Source organism: Rattus norvegicus, chromosome 6 (genome assembly GCF_036323735.1).
Source record: "Rattus norvegicus strain BN/NHsdMcwi chromosome 6, GRCr8, whole genome shotgun sequence".
Lineage (NCBI taxonomy): Eukaryota > Metazoa > Chordata > Mammalia > Rodentia > Muridae > Rattus > Rattus norvegicus.
The window spans coordinates 139,659,401-139,676,584 of record NC_086024.1 but is presented as its reverse complement, the minus strand read 5'-3'; the positions used below and the strand labels follow the sequence as shown (position 1 = coordinate 139,676,584).

Genomic DNA, 17,184 nt, shown 5'->3' with positions numbered 1-17,184 from the left:
CTTTGAAAGTCTGATATAATTGTTTGCTAAAATTATCTGGCCCTGAGATTTTCTTTGTGTTGGGAGACTTTTAATGTTTCCATTTCCTTATGGATTTATTGAACATTTTAGACTGGCTATCAGATCCTGATTTCATTTTGGTACATTGGACCTATCAAGAAAATCATCCATTTATTTAGAATTTCCAATTTTGTGGCATACAAGCTTTTGAAATTGGATGTCATGACTCCATGGAGTTCTTCATTTTTGTTCTAATGTCCCCATTTTAATTTCTGATTATATTGATTTGAAATTTGTGTGCCTGCCTCTTAGTTAGTTTGACAAAGGGTTTGTCTATCTTATTAATTTTCTCAAGACACCACACCTGCTTTTGTCCAATCGTTGAATAGATTTTTTTCTTTTCTGTATCTTATTGGTTTCACCCCCCATGTTGATAATTTCCTGTCATCAACTCCCCTTGGGTGTGCTGCTTCCTTTTTTCTACGGTTTTCAGATGACTGTTAAGTTTCTAATATAGGATTTCTCCACTTTCTACATGAAAATGCTAAGTGCTGTGAACTCTCCTCTTAGCACTTCTTTCATTATGTCTCATAACTTTGGGTCTGTTGTGGTTTCATTTTCATTCATTTCTATAAAGGGTTAAATTTCATTCTTTCTTTCTTCTCTGATCAAGCGACTGAGTAGTGAGTTTCTCAGCTCACATGTGTTTGTATGTTGTCTGTTGTTTCTATTGCTGTTGAATTCTAGCTTTAATCCACAGTGATCTCATTAGATGTAAGGAGTTTTATCACTCATCTTGTATTTATTGAGACTTGTTTGGTAACTGAGTGTATGATCAGTTTTGGAGAAGATTCTATGGGATGGTGAGAAGTTTACCAACTTTTGTATTTGATTGAAATGTTCACTAGTTATCTGTTAGGTTCTTTTGATTCATAACTTCTGTGAATTTCATTCTTTCTCTGCTTAATTTCTTTCTCCATGGCCTATCCATTGGTTAGAATGGGTTATAAAGTCTCCTACCAATTTTTAATTTAAATTATTTTATTTATTTACATTCCATGCATTGCCCTCCTCAGCCCCCCCAATCAGGGATCAATGTATGATTTAAACTTTATTAATGTTTTATTTAAGAATGTGTATATCCTTGGCTTTAGATCATTCTATCAAGAACTGAGATATCCTCTTGATCCAGGTATCCTAGGATGGATATGATGTGTTCTTTCCAATCTCCTTTGATTACTTTTGGATGAAATTGGATTTTATTAGATTTCGGAAGGATATACTAGCTTGGGTCCAGGTCCATTTGCTTGGAAATCTTTTCCAGCCATTTAATCAGAGTTAATGTCTAACTTTGTTGCTGAGGTATGTTAGGTATGTTGTTTGTATGTAGAAGAATGATGGATCCTATCTACACATCCACTTGTTTAATCTGTATCTTTTTGGGGAATTGAGGGTTGGTGGTGGTGGTGGTGGTGGTGGTGGTGGTGGTGGTGGTGGTGGTGTGTGTGTGTGTGTGTGTGTGTGTATTTTCTTTTCTTTCACCATTACTTATGAGATTTTATTTATTTATTGGGTGATCCTGGGTATAGTCAGCCAAATTGGATTTGATTTTCCTTCTAGTATTTATTGTAGGGCTGGATTAGTGAAAATATATTGTTTTAATATTTTTCATGAAATACCTTAGTTTATCAATCAATGGTTTTTGAAAGTTTTGATGTGTATAGAAGTCTGGGATGAAATCTGAAGTCTCTTAAAGCCTGCAAGACATCAGCCCAAACCCTTCTGACTTTTAGAGTCTCTGTTGAAAAGTCAGTGAAATTTTAATAGGTCTGCTATTTTTCCCTTGTAGCTTTTAATATTCCTTCCTTGTTCTATACTTGTAGTTATGATTATTTTTGTATCAAAAGTATTTTCTTTTCTGATAGAGTCTATGTGGTCTTCTGCAAACCTCTTGTACAGTTATAGGCCTATCTTTCTTAAGGTAGAGAAATTTTCTTCTATGGTTTTCTTGAATATGTTTTCTGAGCCTTTGAGCTGAGAATGATCTCCTTCTTTTGTGCCTATTATTTTTGAGGTTGATCCTTTCATAGGGTCTCAAATTTGCTGGAATTATTGTGGTATCAAAATTTTAGATTTTGCATTTTTTGATGTATAAATTTCATCTCAAGTATTGTCCATGCCTGAGATTATTGTGTTTTAATCCAGCAATATATTATGTGTATTCCATTGTTAATGCTTTTTTTTATTTCTTTCCTAGGTTTTCCATATCCAAAATTGCCTCAAATTGTTGTTTTGCAGTCTTACTGCTGAATAAGCTCACAACTGCAACTTCTTTTTTAATGGATATTGTCTTTATTTATATTTCAAATGTTATACCCTTTCCAGGTTTCCCCTCCTGAAAACTCTGTATCCCATGCCCTTTCCACTGGCTTCTTTGAGGGTGCTCCCCTCCCACCCATCCACTCTCTTCTGCCTCCCCACACTGGCATTCTCCCACACTGAGGCTTCAAACCTTCACAAGACCATGGGCCAATCCTCCCATCTTTGCCCAACTTTAAGAACTCTGGCTCTCTGAATCAACGCAGTTGTTCTGTCTGGTCAATTACACTAGACTTCTCACCACAGACTATGAAAGCCAAAAGATCCAGATGTCGTACAGACCCTAAGAGAATACAAATGCCAGGTCAGGCTACTATATCCAGCCAATCTCTCAATTAACCTTGAGGGTTAAACCAAGATATGCCATGACAAAACCAAATTTACACAATATCTTTCTACAAATCCAGCCTGAGAAAGGATAATAGATGAAAAAGCCCAACACAAGAAGGGAAACTACACCATATAAAAGGCAAGAGTTTCATCTCCCTGCAACAAAACAAAAGAAGAGAAACACACAAATGTAATCCAACTTCTAAATAGAAAAATAACAGGAAGCAACAATCACTATTCCTTGATATCTTTCAACATCAATGAACTCAATTGCCCAATAAAAATACATAGACTAACAGACTGGATATTTAAAGAGACCCAGCATTTTGCTGCATACAGGATACTTCATCTCAGTGAAGTAGACAGACTCTACTTCAAAGAAAAAGCCCGTAAACAGTTTTCCAATAACATAATCCCAAGAAACAAGCTGGAGTAGCCATCCTAATACCAAACAAAATCAAATTTCAACCAAAAGTTATCAAAAATGATAAGGAAGAACACTTCATACTTATCAAAGGAAAAATCCACTAAGATGAACTCTCAATCCTGAATAGCTATGCCCCAAATTCAAGGTCGCCTACATTCATAAGAGAAACCTTATTAAAACTTAAAGCACACATTGCACCTCACACAATAATAGTGGGAGATTTCAACACCCTACTCTCATTATTGGACAGACGATAGAAACAGAAATTAAACGGAGACATAGAGAAACTAACAGAAGTTATGAACGAAATGGATTTAACAGATATTTAGTAAACATTTTATCTTAAAACAAAAGAATATACCTTCTCCACAGCACCTCATGATACCTTCTCCAAAATGGACCATATAATCAGCCACAAAACAGGCCTCAACAGATACAAGAAGCTTGAAATTATAGCATTCATTCTATCACATCATCACAGACTAAGACTGGTATTCAATAACAACAATAAGGAAAGAACGCCTACATATACATGGAATTTGAATAATGTTCTACTCAATGAAAACTTGGTCAAGGAAGAAATAAAGAAAGAAATTAAAGACATTTTAGAATTTAATGAAAGGAAGATACAACATACCCAAACTCATGGAACACAGTGAAAGCAGTGAAAGCTAAAAGGAAAACTCAGAGCTCTGGGAGCCTCCAGAAAGAAACAGGAGAGAGCATACATGCATCAGCAGCTTGACAGCACATGTAAAAGCTCTAGAACAAAAAGAAGCAAATATAGCTAAGAGGAATAGACAGCAGGAACAATCAAACTCAGATCTGAAGTCAACCACGTAGAAACAAAAAGAACTATACAAAGAATCAACAAAACCAGGAGCTGGTTCTTTAAGAAAATCAACAAGATAGATAAACCCTTAGCCAGACTAGCCACTGGGCACAGAGAATATATCTAAATTAACAAAATCAGAAATGCAAAAGTTGACATAACAGCAGAATCTGAGGAAATTCAAAAAAATATCAGATCTATACAAAAGCCTATACTCAACAAAACTGGAAAATCTGTATGAAATTGACAATTTTAATTAATTTGTCAAACTCTGTAACATAAAACTGTGGCTTTCATGTCTTATATTGCTGTGATCACTGACTTCAGCCTAGGTCCAAATCCAGAGCATGATATAGCAGGAAAACACGTAAATAAGCCTTCTCTGTTCCAATGAAAACCAGCTCTGCCTGACCCTGCAGCTCTTACACAGGAGCACAGCCCTGTATTCCTAGGTCCTCTCAATCACTGATCAGCACTGAACACAGAACACTGGCCATGGACTTCAGGCTCAACTTGGTTTTCCTTGTTTTTATTTTAAAAGGTGATTTACAGAGTTGAGATTCTGTCTGCTGTGAGAACACGAGGAATAGAAAAAAATGTTTTGTTTCATTATTTTGTTGTTTTTTTAGTAACAGTCTTCTGATTTACATTCTCTTTTTGCAGTTGTCTGGTGTGAGGTGCAGCTGATGGTGTCTGGTGGAGGCTTAGTGCAGCCTGGAAGGTCACTCAAACTCTCCTGCGCAGCCTCAGGATTCACTTTCACTAGCTACTGCATGCCTGGGTCCGACAATCTCCAGAGAAGGGGCTGGAGTGGATCGCATCCATTAATTGAGATAGTGGTAGTATCTACTATCCTGACACTGTGAAAGGCTGATTGACCGTCTCCAGAGATATTCCTAAAACACCCTGTACCTACAAATGAGCAGTCTGAAGTCTGAGGACACAGCCACTTATTACTGTGCAAGATGCAGTGAGGAAATGTTACTGTGAGCTCAAACACAAACCTCCTGGAGTGCACGCACTTGGGACCAGCAGGAGGCACAGAGAGAACACAAGCTTTTATTAGCTGAGACTTAACTTATTCAGAAAGATCTTGAGGGAAGAGAAGCCTGGACTCCTTTGTCTAGGTTGCCTCTTGAAAGGAATTACCTCTACAAGTACAGGGTGCAGTAAACATTGTAGTATACAGATGCCCATTCAAAATTCTGTTTTCTTGTATAATATGTGTTTTCTATTCATTTACTTATTAGAATGTTTCTATGTAGAGCTGTATTTATTTTGTCTGTCTATCACCTGTTTATATCTCTCGGTCCCTCTTTGACTGTGTCTCCTTATATTAATTTCTTTCACTCTCAATGTGTGAGTGTAAGTGACTGAGTGAGTGTGAGTTTTTACAGGTATGTGTGTGTGTATGCTTGTGTGTGTGTATGTGTATATCTGTGTGTATATCTGTTTGTGTGTGTATTGTGTGTGTGTGTGTGTGTTTACATGTTGAGATGAGATGACTTCTATCAGTCTATAAAATAACACTGAAATAGTCCATACCTGGGCCTGGATCTTCCTTTGGCTACCAAACCCACCTTCTTTCTAATTATGTAGAACTAAACAGATATAATTGGGATTATGTAGTAAAAACCTGAAGGACAGAGTTATGAAATCAGTCCTGTTATAGATGACCTTGAAATGTAGTATCATCTCTGACTTGAACACAAAATTCAGAGCACCATTCAGGCAGAAGTTGTTCTATTAGAAGATCATGAATAGAACCTGAAAAACAAAGAAGCCTTAATGCTGTGAAGCCCTAGTCTCAGGGCAGAGAGTTAGTAAGACTGCCTAATAGGGCACTACATAGGATTCAATTTAAAGGAACACAAAAATAATTAAGGGCCAGTCGCACATGAACCTGATGACTTTCACTCTTTTCACCATCCTCAAACTTGTGCTAAGCAACAGACTTGAAGCAGCTGTGATGCTGGTAATAACATTTGTATAAGAATTGTGAATTGAGTCATGAGGACAAGATAACTGGTACTACTCCCTGAGCCTCAGTTTGCTGCAAACAGCTCTTAATCCATTTAAGAAGTAAGTTATATTACTTCTTCATCTTTCTCTTTATTTGTTAAGTTTTAGTTTATATAGTTCCCCTAGAATTTTATGGGTCAAATGATTTTTGTTTTAACACATTAATTACTTTTCTTTCCCCCAGACTTCTAATGACCTTATTTATACAAATGTCCCAGATACATAATATAAAGTGTTCTTGGCCCATTCTCAGTTGGGGTTCCTCATCAAAAGTCAGGTGTGTCACTAAAAACCTAAATACAGCCTTCTTCTCAATGGCATTCTGGAAACCTATGGACAGAGTCACTGTAGAAGAGTAGGTGGGAATTGGAAATCAAGGGATGATGGTTGTTCAACCAAAACATGAAGTCTCTGGAAACTGTCTAATTTGTCAGATGTTCAGACACTTCTCCTGCCTATGATGATGAAATATATCTGTCTGCAACATATTGGTATGATGTGTCTTCCAATCAAATGGAAGAAGAGGGTTCTTTACTCATTGGTTCATATTAAACTGATATTTAGAAGATGCTCAAGTAACCACTACAGGTTCTTCTATACAGTGATTATACATTTTTTTCTTCCTCTGCCATCATCAGGTCCAGCTCTGTGTGAGGATAATGTTTCTGAGAGGGAGTGGAAGATTAAGTATTTTGCCTACTACAGCCTCACAACTACAACTACACAAGTGAATGAATAGTCACTGGGGAGTGTGATCTACACAGGCAGAGGCCTGAGACTGGCAATTTCTCTTAATTCATCTCAGTTCCAATAAACCTTTCTTAATAATTTCTAAAATTTTTAGTTACTGATATCTTCTGAGGGCCAAAACCCAATGTTTTTGGAATTTATGTAATTTGTAAAGTAGAAGTGTGTAGGAAAAGAGCAATGCAGAAGGAGAACCATGGGGAACCATGGAGGACAGGGTGGAAGATTGGAACACTAAAGCAAATGAAGAGAGGAGTCAAATGTCACCAAACCCCTGTCTTGTTATAGAGGCTACAAAATAGGGCTGAGTTGTTTACAACTTGTAGGCCATCATGACTACTTTGAATATGTCCCCTTTCATCTTGTTCAGTAGCTGAAGAAGTGCGAGAATGTGGGTTCATCACCAATGTTTGCATCACTGCAATTTCACAGTGGTCGCCTCAGACACCTCAGGTCACATTTCCCAGGATCTTATTAACATAAAAACAAACCAGTAACATGGTGTCATGTCACAAGAGTTTGTAAAAATATATACTTGACCTAAGTCTGAAGTGAGCAGTGTAAGTGATTGTTTTGCTCGCTTTCAGATCAGTGAGTGACAAACTAAATACAGAATGTTTTCTATTTTTCTTTGGTGTTCTGTGCACACCAAGGGATGGAGAACTATGGCTGTAGACATGTATCTGATAAGAAGGTGGTTCTTGCAGTGGCCAGACTTAGAGATCATCTGCCCCCAATTTTACCAGAGGGTTCTACACAATCTTGAAAACACCAGGTTTAATATATTGTCAGCCAAACATGACACCTGCGCAATTATTCAAAAGTGTTATCACTATCACAGAGAAAGAGCCTCCCTTGAGGAAATTCTTCCATGTGTTCCAGTTGTAAGGAATTTTCTCAATTCCTGGTGGGGAGGGGGACAGTGTGAGTAGTACCATTCATGGGCTAGTAGTTTTGGGTTCTATAAGAGAGCAAGCTGAGCAAGCCAGGATAAGTCACCTAGTAAGTAACATCCCTCCATGGACTCTTCATAAGCTCCTGCTACCTGACCTGCTTGAGTTCCAGCCCTGATTTTCTTTGGTGATGAACAGCAATGTGGAAAGTTGAAGCTGAATAAACCCTTTCCTCACCAAATTGCTTATTGGCCATGATGTTTTGTGAAGGTATAGAAACCCTGACTAGGAAAGTTGCTAAGACTTTCTGAAATACAAAATTGAAAAATCTATGTAAAATCTGTCTTCTGTAAGGAAAGTGTGGTTCTGTGGGGGGAAAAATGAAAGAGCGAAGAGGATATTGAGTAATGGGAGATTGGCTGATGCACAGTGATCAGAGAATGAATATCTCAAAGCTCTTTTGTCTCATCATCATTGATGTACATCAAGGTAACAGTAGGAATCCTTGAAGCCCAGGTGGCCCAAGGGAACCCAGATTCCCTGTCCTGCTACACTCCAGTATTGTTGTTCATCTTAACTCATTGAATAAGAATCTCTAAGATATTCCTTCAGCACACAATAGTCACAGTCTTGGGACTCTCATCACAGAAGCCATAGAAATGAATCAGAGTCCAATATACAATGAATAGGGCCCCACATCAATGAATTTCAGTTCATCTGTGCAAATAAGCCTGTATGAACAAGTCAGGCTCTCATCTTATGATTGGTGTACCTAGTGGCCTCAATGCTTTGCTGGAATGAGGACACTGTCAAGATAATATTTTACCGTAAATATATGAAAATACATATCTGTTCTGACATTGTGGTCTGTCTGGGAGTTGTTAATTAATATCAACCCTGTGGAATAAGTCTGTGAAAAAAAGGACAGTATCCTGAAATACCAGATTCTGAAATCATGATCCATAAATGTCCTACAGTAGCACATAGAGAATAAAGCTGAATTAAATGAGATTCATATGCTATGAACCCACCACCACCTGATCTCAATCTTAAAACATGATTACACATAATTCACATATTAAGCAGATGCTGAAAATTAAAAAATACATAAAGTAAACTTTAAAATGATTTCTATTGTATATGTCAGAAAAGAATATGTGTACTAAAGTCTAATTGCATAGAATAGCATTCCTGGAATGATGTTTCAAATAAACTTCAGTGACACACATGACACTTCACTTGAGAACACTGTGACAGGGCCCAGATTTTGCTGCTGACTGGAAGAACATCATGTCTCACATTTGAGCTAGAAAAGCATTATTCAGAGAAGCACTGTTGGCTGTGGGTTTCATCTCAATGCATCATCAAATTGAGAGAGCTTTTGAAGTCAGATTGACGAGATTATTAGAACTCTGGGTCTGAACAGTAAGTTGAACAGCTCCACACAATGTTAAATGTAAATCATCCGCTGTCATGTTACATAGGAACAGGCTGAAGATCAAGTCGTGGTGAAAAAGGATGAATGAGAAGAGGGTTGGAACTAAACTATATCAGAACCAACATTTAGATTTCTAATTCTTAAGGATGTAATTTTTTACCAAGGGCATGTGTAATGTGTAATTAAGGTTTGTTGTGGTTTGATTATGATTGATCCATAAAAAGTGGTACTATTAGGAGATGTGGACTTGTTGGAGTAACTATGGCCTTGTTGAAAAAGTACATCACTATGTGGGGGAAGAAAGAGGGGTGAAGTCCTATGCTCAAATTCTGCCCACTGTGGAAGAGAGCCCCTCTTGGTTGTCTGCAAAAGATTGTCTCTTCCTGGCTGCCTTCAAATTAAGATGTAGAAATCTTGGGTCTTGCAGCACCATGGCTGCCTAGAAAGGAATGCCATCTTAAGTCAGGGAGAAAGTGGACAAAATGTAGGGGAATATTGTGACCAGTGCACACAAGTGGACTGTGTTGAGAAAATTAAGATTTGAAGGGGAAAACGAAACCAGTTAAATAAATGCAAGGACATAGGATGAGTTAATGCACAAACCTCATTTTACTAATTTATTTTAACTGTGGAACATGAAAACTAGGCTAAAACAACATAAAGGTAGGCACCACTTGCCTGGTATAACAATGGACAAAGAGAATGGTGAAGTTACAGGAAACATATTAAGAATTTCTAGATGAAAAACAAGTCAGTTTGATGCAAACAAAAATATTTCTGAATAGCACACATGGAGCTATAGAAAGACATTGAATTATAATGTTTAATTTGCAAGCCATTATAAGGCCTGAGGACAGAGTTTTGCAGGTTATAGTAACCTGGGCTGACATTTGTGTTCTCTTAGGGTCTGTATGACATCTGTCCAGGATCTTCTGGCTTTCATAGTCTCTGGCGAGAAGTCTGGTATGATTCTGATAGCTCTGCCTTTATATGTTACTTGACCTTTTTCCCTTACTGTTTTTAATATTCTTTCTTTATTTGTGCATTTGGTGTTTTGACTATTATGTGAAGGGAGGAGTTTCTTTTCTGGTCCAATCTATTTGGAGTTCTGTTGCCTACTTGTATGTTTATGAGCATCTCTTTCTTTAGGTTACGAAAGGTTTCTTCTATGATTTTGTTGAAGATATTTACTGGTCCTTTGAACTGGGAGTCTTCACTCTCTTCTATACCTATTATCCTTAGGTTTAATCTTCTCATTGAGTCCTGGATTTCCTGTATGTTTTGGGCCAGTAGCTTTTTCCGCTTTACATTATCTTTGACAGTTGTGTCGATGATTTCTATGGAATCTTCTGCTCTTGAGATTCTCTCTTCTATCTCTTGTATTCTGTTTTACGGCTCCTTGTCTATTCCTTTGGTTTTGTATATCCTGGGTTGTTTCCCTGTGTCCTTTATTTATTGCTTCTATTTCCATTTTTAACTCCTTCACCTGTTTGATTATGTTTTCCTGGAATTCCTTCAGGGATTTTTGTGATTCCTCTCTTTAGGCTTCTACTTGTTTAGTTATGTTTTCCTGTGTTTCTCTAAGGGAGTTCTTCATGTCTTTCTAGAAGTCCTCCAGCATCATGATCAAACATGATTTTAAATCTAGATCATGCTTTTCTGGTGTGTTTGGATATTCAGTGTTTGTTTTGGTGGGAGAATTGGGCTCTGATGATGCCAGTCTTGGTTTCTGTTGCTTGGTTCCTGTGCTTGCCTCTCGCCATCACGTTGTCTCCGGTGTTACCTTGTTCTGCTATTTCTGACAGTGGCTAGACAGTCCTATAGGCCTTTATGTCAGGAGTGCTGAAGTCCTGTTTTCCTGTTTTCTTTCAGCCAGTTATGGGAACAGAGTGTTCTGCTTTTGGGCGTGTAGTCTTTCCTGTCTACTGGTCTTCAACTGTTCCTGTGGGCCTGTGTCCTGAGTCCACCAGGCAGGTTGCATGGAGCAGAAAACTTGGTCTTACCTGTGGTCCTGCAGCTCAAGTTGCTCATGAGGGGCTGCTTTTGAGCTCTTGATGAGGGCAGCAACCATGACGTTCTGTGTCACCTTTTCCCAGAGCCCTGGTGCACCAGGATCCCAGATGGTGTTAGGTGTTTTCCTCTGGAGTCAGAAATGTGGACAGAGTGTAGTCTCTTCTGGCTTCCCTGGCGTGTCTTCCCCTCTGAATGTTTAGCTGTACCTCCCATGGGATTTGGGTGCAGAGAACTGTTGACTCATTCCCTTCAGGTCCAGGCGGTGTCTGGACTGCAGGGGGTCTGCCATAAGAGTGCCCCTATTTTCCGGTTCCCAGAGACCTTATACAGTTTACTCTTGGGCCAGGGATGTGGGCAGAGGTGGGCAGTATTGGTGGTCTCTCCCGCTCTGCAGTCTCAGGAGTGCCCACCCGTCCAGGCCATGAGCTCTCTCTCCCAAGGGATTTTGGAGCAGTGAGCTGTGGGCTTGGATCCTTAAATTTATTTTTAATTCATTTTATTTTCATAATTAATTTTCAAAGCACCTACATGTAATGGTAAGGAATAGTGATGCACACCTTTAATTCAGTCAATAGGGAGAAAATGACAGTACAATCAATGTCTGATAGTTTAATACCAGCTTGGTCTACATAATGAGCCCAGAACAACGACATTACTCCTGTCTAAAGAAATGTTTTAAGAAAGCAATGCCCTCTGTCTATGAAGATGTATTTCTGTCTGAGAATGTGATGCTCTGTGTGTGTATTGTAATGTATTCCTGTATCTGTAACTGTGATTGTGTGTGTCACTGTAGTTGCCGCTGTGCAGAATGTTAAGTCCCCTATACCCATTTTTCAATCAGAAGAATTTCAATTGCCTAGTTCGCTATTTTTATGTGATCAATATTATGACTAAAAGCAACTGAGGAAGGAGAGAGATTCTGCCTTCTTAATTCTCACAAAACATCCCAGAGGAAAATCAGGACATGAAGTCAAGGAAAGAACTTGAAAGTGGGACCTGGATCAAAACATTAAGAAAATCATCTGACCAACTGTGTCTCCATAGTGGTCCTACATCCTTTCTAAGACAACTCAGGAACACAGGACCATGGATGACATCAGACATATCTACCTGGCATATAATGTTTGTCATTATTTAAAAGAATACCTCCAAAGATTTGCCTGCAGACCAATCTGATGGATATGTTGGCGGTTTTTGTTTGTTTGTTTTGTTTTGTTTTTAAATTTAGTTTCCTTGTTTGCTGATTACTGTAGTTTGTATTATGTTGATAAAATCCTAGCCAGCACACAAATGGACAGTCTGGTATTGTCCTAGCAACTTGACAAATTAAGTGAGTATCCATCTGTGAACTACATATAAGTAAGCAAATGAATGAAGAAAGACATTAGTAAGGATCTGCCTCTAGAAATTAAGACAATTATAAATAAAGTATGAGTTTATCATGAACTCGTGCTTTTCCTAATGACTTTTTCCTAGTATTATGGGACAGAATAGGGACACAGGTTATTTCTAAAGTAACCAAAGACAAAAACACATGAATAAGTAGACTTGTATCACATTCCCCAATACAGTATAAAAAGGTGAATTTATTTCTATGATACTCCTTTCCACAATGAAAACTCAATGGAAATATCAGACAAACCCAAGATGAGACCTACAGAGAATAATGTCTGAAAAATATCCTCCTAACCCTCAGAGTATCAGAACAAGAGGAACACAACACTAATACTGTAAATGACCATTAAATGGATGGCTTTCTCCCTAATGTGAATGGTCTGCATCGACAGCTGCTCAAAGTTCAAAGATAATGCACAATGAAATAAGAAAAAATGTTGGGACTACAAAGTCAAGTAATAGATCCACATTCTCGGAGTCCTAGCAAAGAGATTGTGATAGCTCTGTACTTCTCTTCCGTGCTGTTTCCATTACCACGGTATGGGGAGAAGCTCCCCACACTCTTACTCTCTATGGTGATCAACACTTCAATCACAAGGTTCCTCATGTTCATGCCCGCCCTCCGCTCCACTTTGCCTCATCACTCAGTGATCTCTGGCTTACCTTTTACTTCAATTAACATAACAACCTGGTGTCAGTCTACTTATTTTTATGAATTGTTATGAACAGCTGACTTTCCCTTCACTCACCAATGCATAATCCTATTTAGAACACATTATTTATGTGCTACAGGCTGAAACAAGAAACAAACAGAGATGTATTTAAAAAAAGTACATTGGTACAGAGAAACTGAAATAAATCAAGAGGTGTGAAGACTACATCCCAACTACAGTGTCCCTAAATAGGAAGGCTAATTCACTCAACCTACTGACATAGGACACACATGAGTCCCTTGGACCTACTCTCAGATAAAACTCTGAAACAAAATGTGCTAAATATTTGTGAACTGCTTTCTTAAAAGTTATTTCTTCAGAAGTGATGAGACTAAAGTGAGTCTACAGTAAGTGTATTTTAAAACAGCTGGTCACTCATATATAAAAAAGTTTAATATATAGTTGGAAAAAAATTTGATTACTATTTGCTAAGTAAAATTATACAGATTTTGCACACAATTGAGTAATCATCACTTCTATACTTTTATACTGAAACAAATGCAAATAATACATAGTTATCCTACTGATATTTATGGTTGTAAATTTATGTGAAGATAACTTGAAAATCAATTGCAATATAAGGCTACTTATTGTCTGTGGATTTACATCTTTATTCTCAAACCACCTGGTGAAGGGGGTGCCACTAATGCTGTTCTGAAAAGAATAATAAATATAAAAATCTAAAAAAAATAATAGAAAAGAATCGAAGAGAATTACTTTCCGGGCAAAAAAAAGTAATTCCCATTCCATCTTACACATTCTAGAACAATTCGCAATAATATACGATTGCATTGAAGATAAGGTAACCTGTTCTACTTTTATTGCATGAATAAATAGTCACCTACTATAAACCTCCCTATCCCCTCCCCCTTTTTTTGCTTCCAAAACCTGCACAATGTGACTAACACATTTTTATTTAGAATTGTAAATCCAAACACTAACAGGAAAAGTTCCTGAGTTTTCAGCTCCATGTTTTCTAAGCACAAAGTTATCATAGGAACATGGGGAGGAAACTACCAATTCTGCCCTGCACTTCTTTTTATCTTCTCAGGATCCACCCTCAATGCAAAGCAGCCCTCAGGCTCAGACTGAAAGCCCAGGTCTAGCTGAGGAGCCACATCTCCTTCTCACTAGAGCCTCCTTCACAGCATGGCTGTCCTGGTGCTGTTGCTCTGCCTGGTGACATTTCCAAGCTGTAAGTGTTTCAGAGTTTCAGCAGAGGGACTCAGGCACCTCATCTATAGGATGAATGACTAATGGTGATGTTGCTTGTCCCCAGGTGTCCTGTCCCAGGTGCAGCTGATGGAGTCAGGACCTGGCCTGGTGCAGCCCTCAGAGACCCTGTCCCTCACCTGCACTGTCTCTGGGTTCTCACTAACCAGCTATAACGTGCACTGGGTTCGACAGCCTCCAGGAAAAGGTCTGGAGTGGATGGGAGTAATGTGGAGTGGTGGAAGCACAGATTATAATTCAGCTCTCAAATCCCGACTGAGCATCAGCAGGGACACCTCCAAGAACCAAGTTTTCTTAAAAATGAACAGTCTGCAAAGTGAAGACACAACCACTTACTACTGTGCCAGAGACACAGTGAGAGAAGTCCAGTGTGAACTTGCACAAAAACTTCCCTACAGGGATTCTTAGGACCAGCAGGGGGCACTGAGGATCAACAAGTTCTTTCCAGGATCACTTCAGAATATAGAAAGCTCTGGCTTACGATGTTTACGCATGGGTTTTAGAATTAAAGATATGGACTCTTCTTCCAGCCATTGAAATTCTCTACCACATACTCTTCAGTGTCATATTCTATTAAACTTCTTGTTTCTACAAACAATAGAAGAATCATTAAGTGGTTCTATAATCTAACAGTGTAAAATAAGAACAAATTATTGAGTTGATATTTATGAAGATGACTCAGTGAAATACTGTGGGTTACGAGAGCCAGTGAGATTTGGTAATGTACTGTTTCTGTCATGACTGCAGTTTTGGTAACATTTCTACTGCTTACTTAAATGATATTTGAAAACAATTCCATTCCTTTTCTCTAACATAAATTTTCAAGTCCATATTATAATGATGGCACAATTAGCACTTAAATACTAACAAAGAGTATATTCTTTCCATACATAAGGAACATAATACATGGCTGTTAACTGTGGCCAACATCCATACATATTACTATTGAGATTATCCTTTTCTTCTAATTGACTTGTCTTCCCATTCTACACTGTCTGAGCTATGATCTACTCTAAGGCTTTGGGCAGTGAGAGAAAATCTGATGAGGTTGAGTTAAGGCTAGCAGCTAGGGATGGTAGGAGATGTCCCTGTTCCTAGAACCAGACCCTTTCACATACCTGCATCCTTTCACATCCCCCTCCCCATAGGGATATTTGTAGCAGTCAGTCACTTAGAGGCAATAGCTCCAAGCACTTCCCCAGGTAAATGAGGCACTCCAAACATCTCAGACCAAGCCAATCAGAAGTACCCACTGTCAGACCCCAATCCATCCCAGAAAGCTATATAAAGATCCTATCCAGAAGAAATAAAGGTGTGTGAGAATAACTTAGTCTTCTGAGAGATTCTGTCATAAGAGTTGTTACATCACCACCAAGAAAATGAATTTGTCTCCTAAAATGCTGCCAGGAGCTTCCCTGCACTACAGTGGCCAGTGCAGCATCATGGAACAACAGCAACTACAGTAGCAGTGGAGACAGCAGCAGCAGAGGCCATGGAACCCAAGGAGGCTGTTCCTCTTCCCTGCTCATGAACTTTCACCTGTGCTTGAGCATCTGACCTGGCTGGAAAACTCTGTGGAGAGCCTCCAGTACACAGGCCCATATTCAGCCTGACTTAGTTATATTTTTCTTCAGATCAGTTTGTGCGTTCCATTTGAATAGATGTGTTGTCTCTTAGAGCTCCTGTACCTGATGACTTTTCCAAGTTGTAACTGTTTCAGGCTTTCAGGAGAGGAAAACATGCTTGACTCCTATGACATGTATGACTGATGGTGATGTTATATGACACAGGGTGCCCTGTAGAGATTCAACTGAAGTAGTCAGTACCCGACCTGCTACATCCCTCACAGAGCTTGTCTCTCAACTGCCCTATCTCTGACTTCTCATTAACCATCAAAGATGTAAACTGGGCCCTCCAGCCCCTAGGAAAGGGTCTGCAGTGGATGCTATCAATGTGAAGTAATGAAATCACATTATATGATTCACATCTCAAATCCTGAATCAGCATCAGCGGGGACACATCCAAGAGTCAAGTTTTCTTAAAACTGAATTAAGTTTAAACTTAGGACACAGCCAACTATCTCTTTGCCAGAGAAACACTGGGGAACTTCAGTGTGAGCCTAAACAAAACAATCTCCTCTCTATGGAAAATGTTGTATCAAACAATTTGACAAAAGCTTGAAATGGCAAACACTACCTCTTCCTTTCATGTGCAGAATAATCATTAAATTTCAGGGGCTCTAGTTAAGATTCCATTTACATGCAGGCAAATTACTAGACCAAAATCCAAAGTGATAGCACATGCTGTCAAGGACTTGGAGCAAGAAGACTCTCCATTGCAGGTGGGAGTGAAAACTAGTACAACCCCTCTCAAATTACATTTGGTTGTTTTACAAAAAGCTGGGAATACTTTTAACTCAATACCAAGCTATATCATCCCCGTGCATATACCCAACACACTACCCACTATACAACAGGGACACTTGTTCAAGAATGTTCATAGCAGATTAATTCATGATAGCCAGAAGCTTGAAACAACATAGGTGTCCCTCCACTGAAGAATAGATAGGAAATGTCAAACATATAGACAGTATAATTCTATTCCTATTAAAAACAAGCCTCATGAATTTTCCAGGCAAATTATTGGAACTTGAGTATATCGTGCTGAATAAAATTAACACAGGACCATAAAGCACTTATGATATGTACTCACTAGTTTATACCAGTCATAATGTGCAAGACAACCATGCTAAAATCCAAAAG

General features: G+C 38.6%; 1 gene segment (V, D, J or C); it reads left to right on the top strand.

Moving 5' to 3' along the window:
* The first annotated feature begins 14,307 nt into the window (after nucleotides 1-14,307).
* Nucleotides 14,308-14,935, top strand: LOC134479267 (Ig heavy chain V region MC101-like). The segment is given in 2 exon segments: nucleotides 14,308-14,384; nucleotides 14,469-14,935. Coding segments are annotated over 2 exon segments (408 nt in total).
* Nucleotides 14,936-17,184: the final 2,249 nt, after the last annotated feature.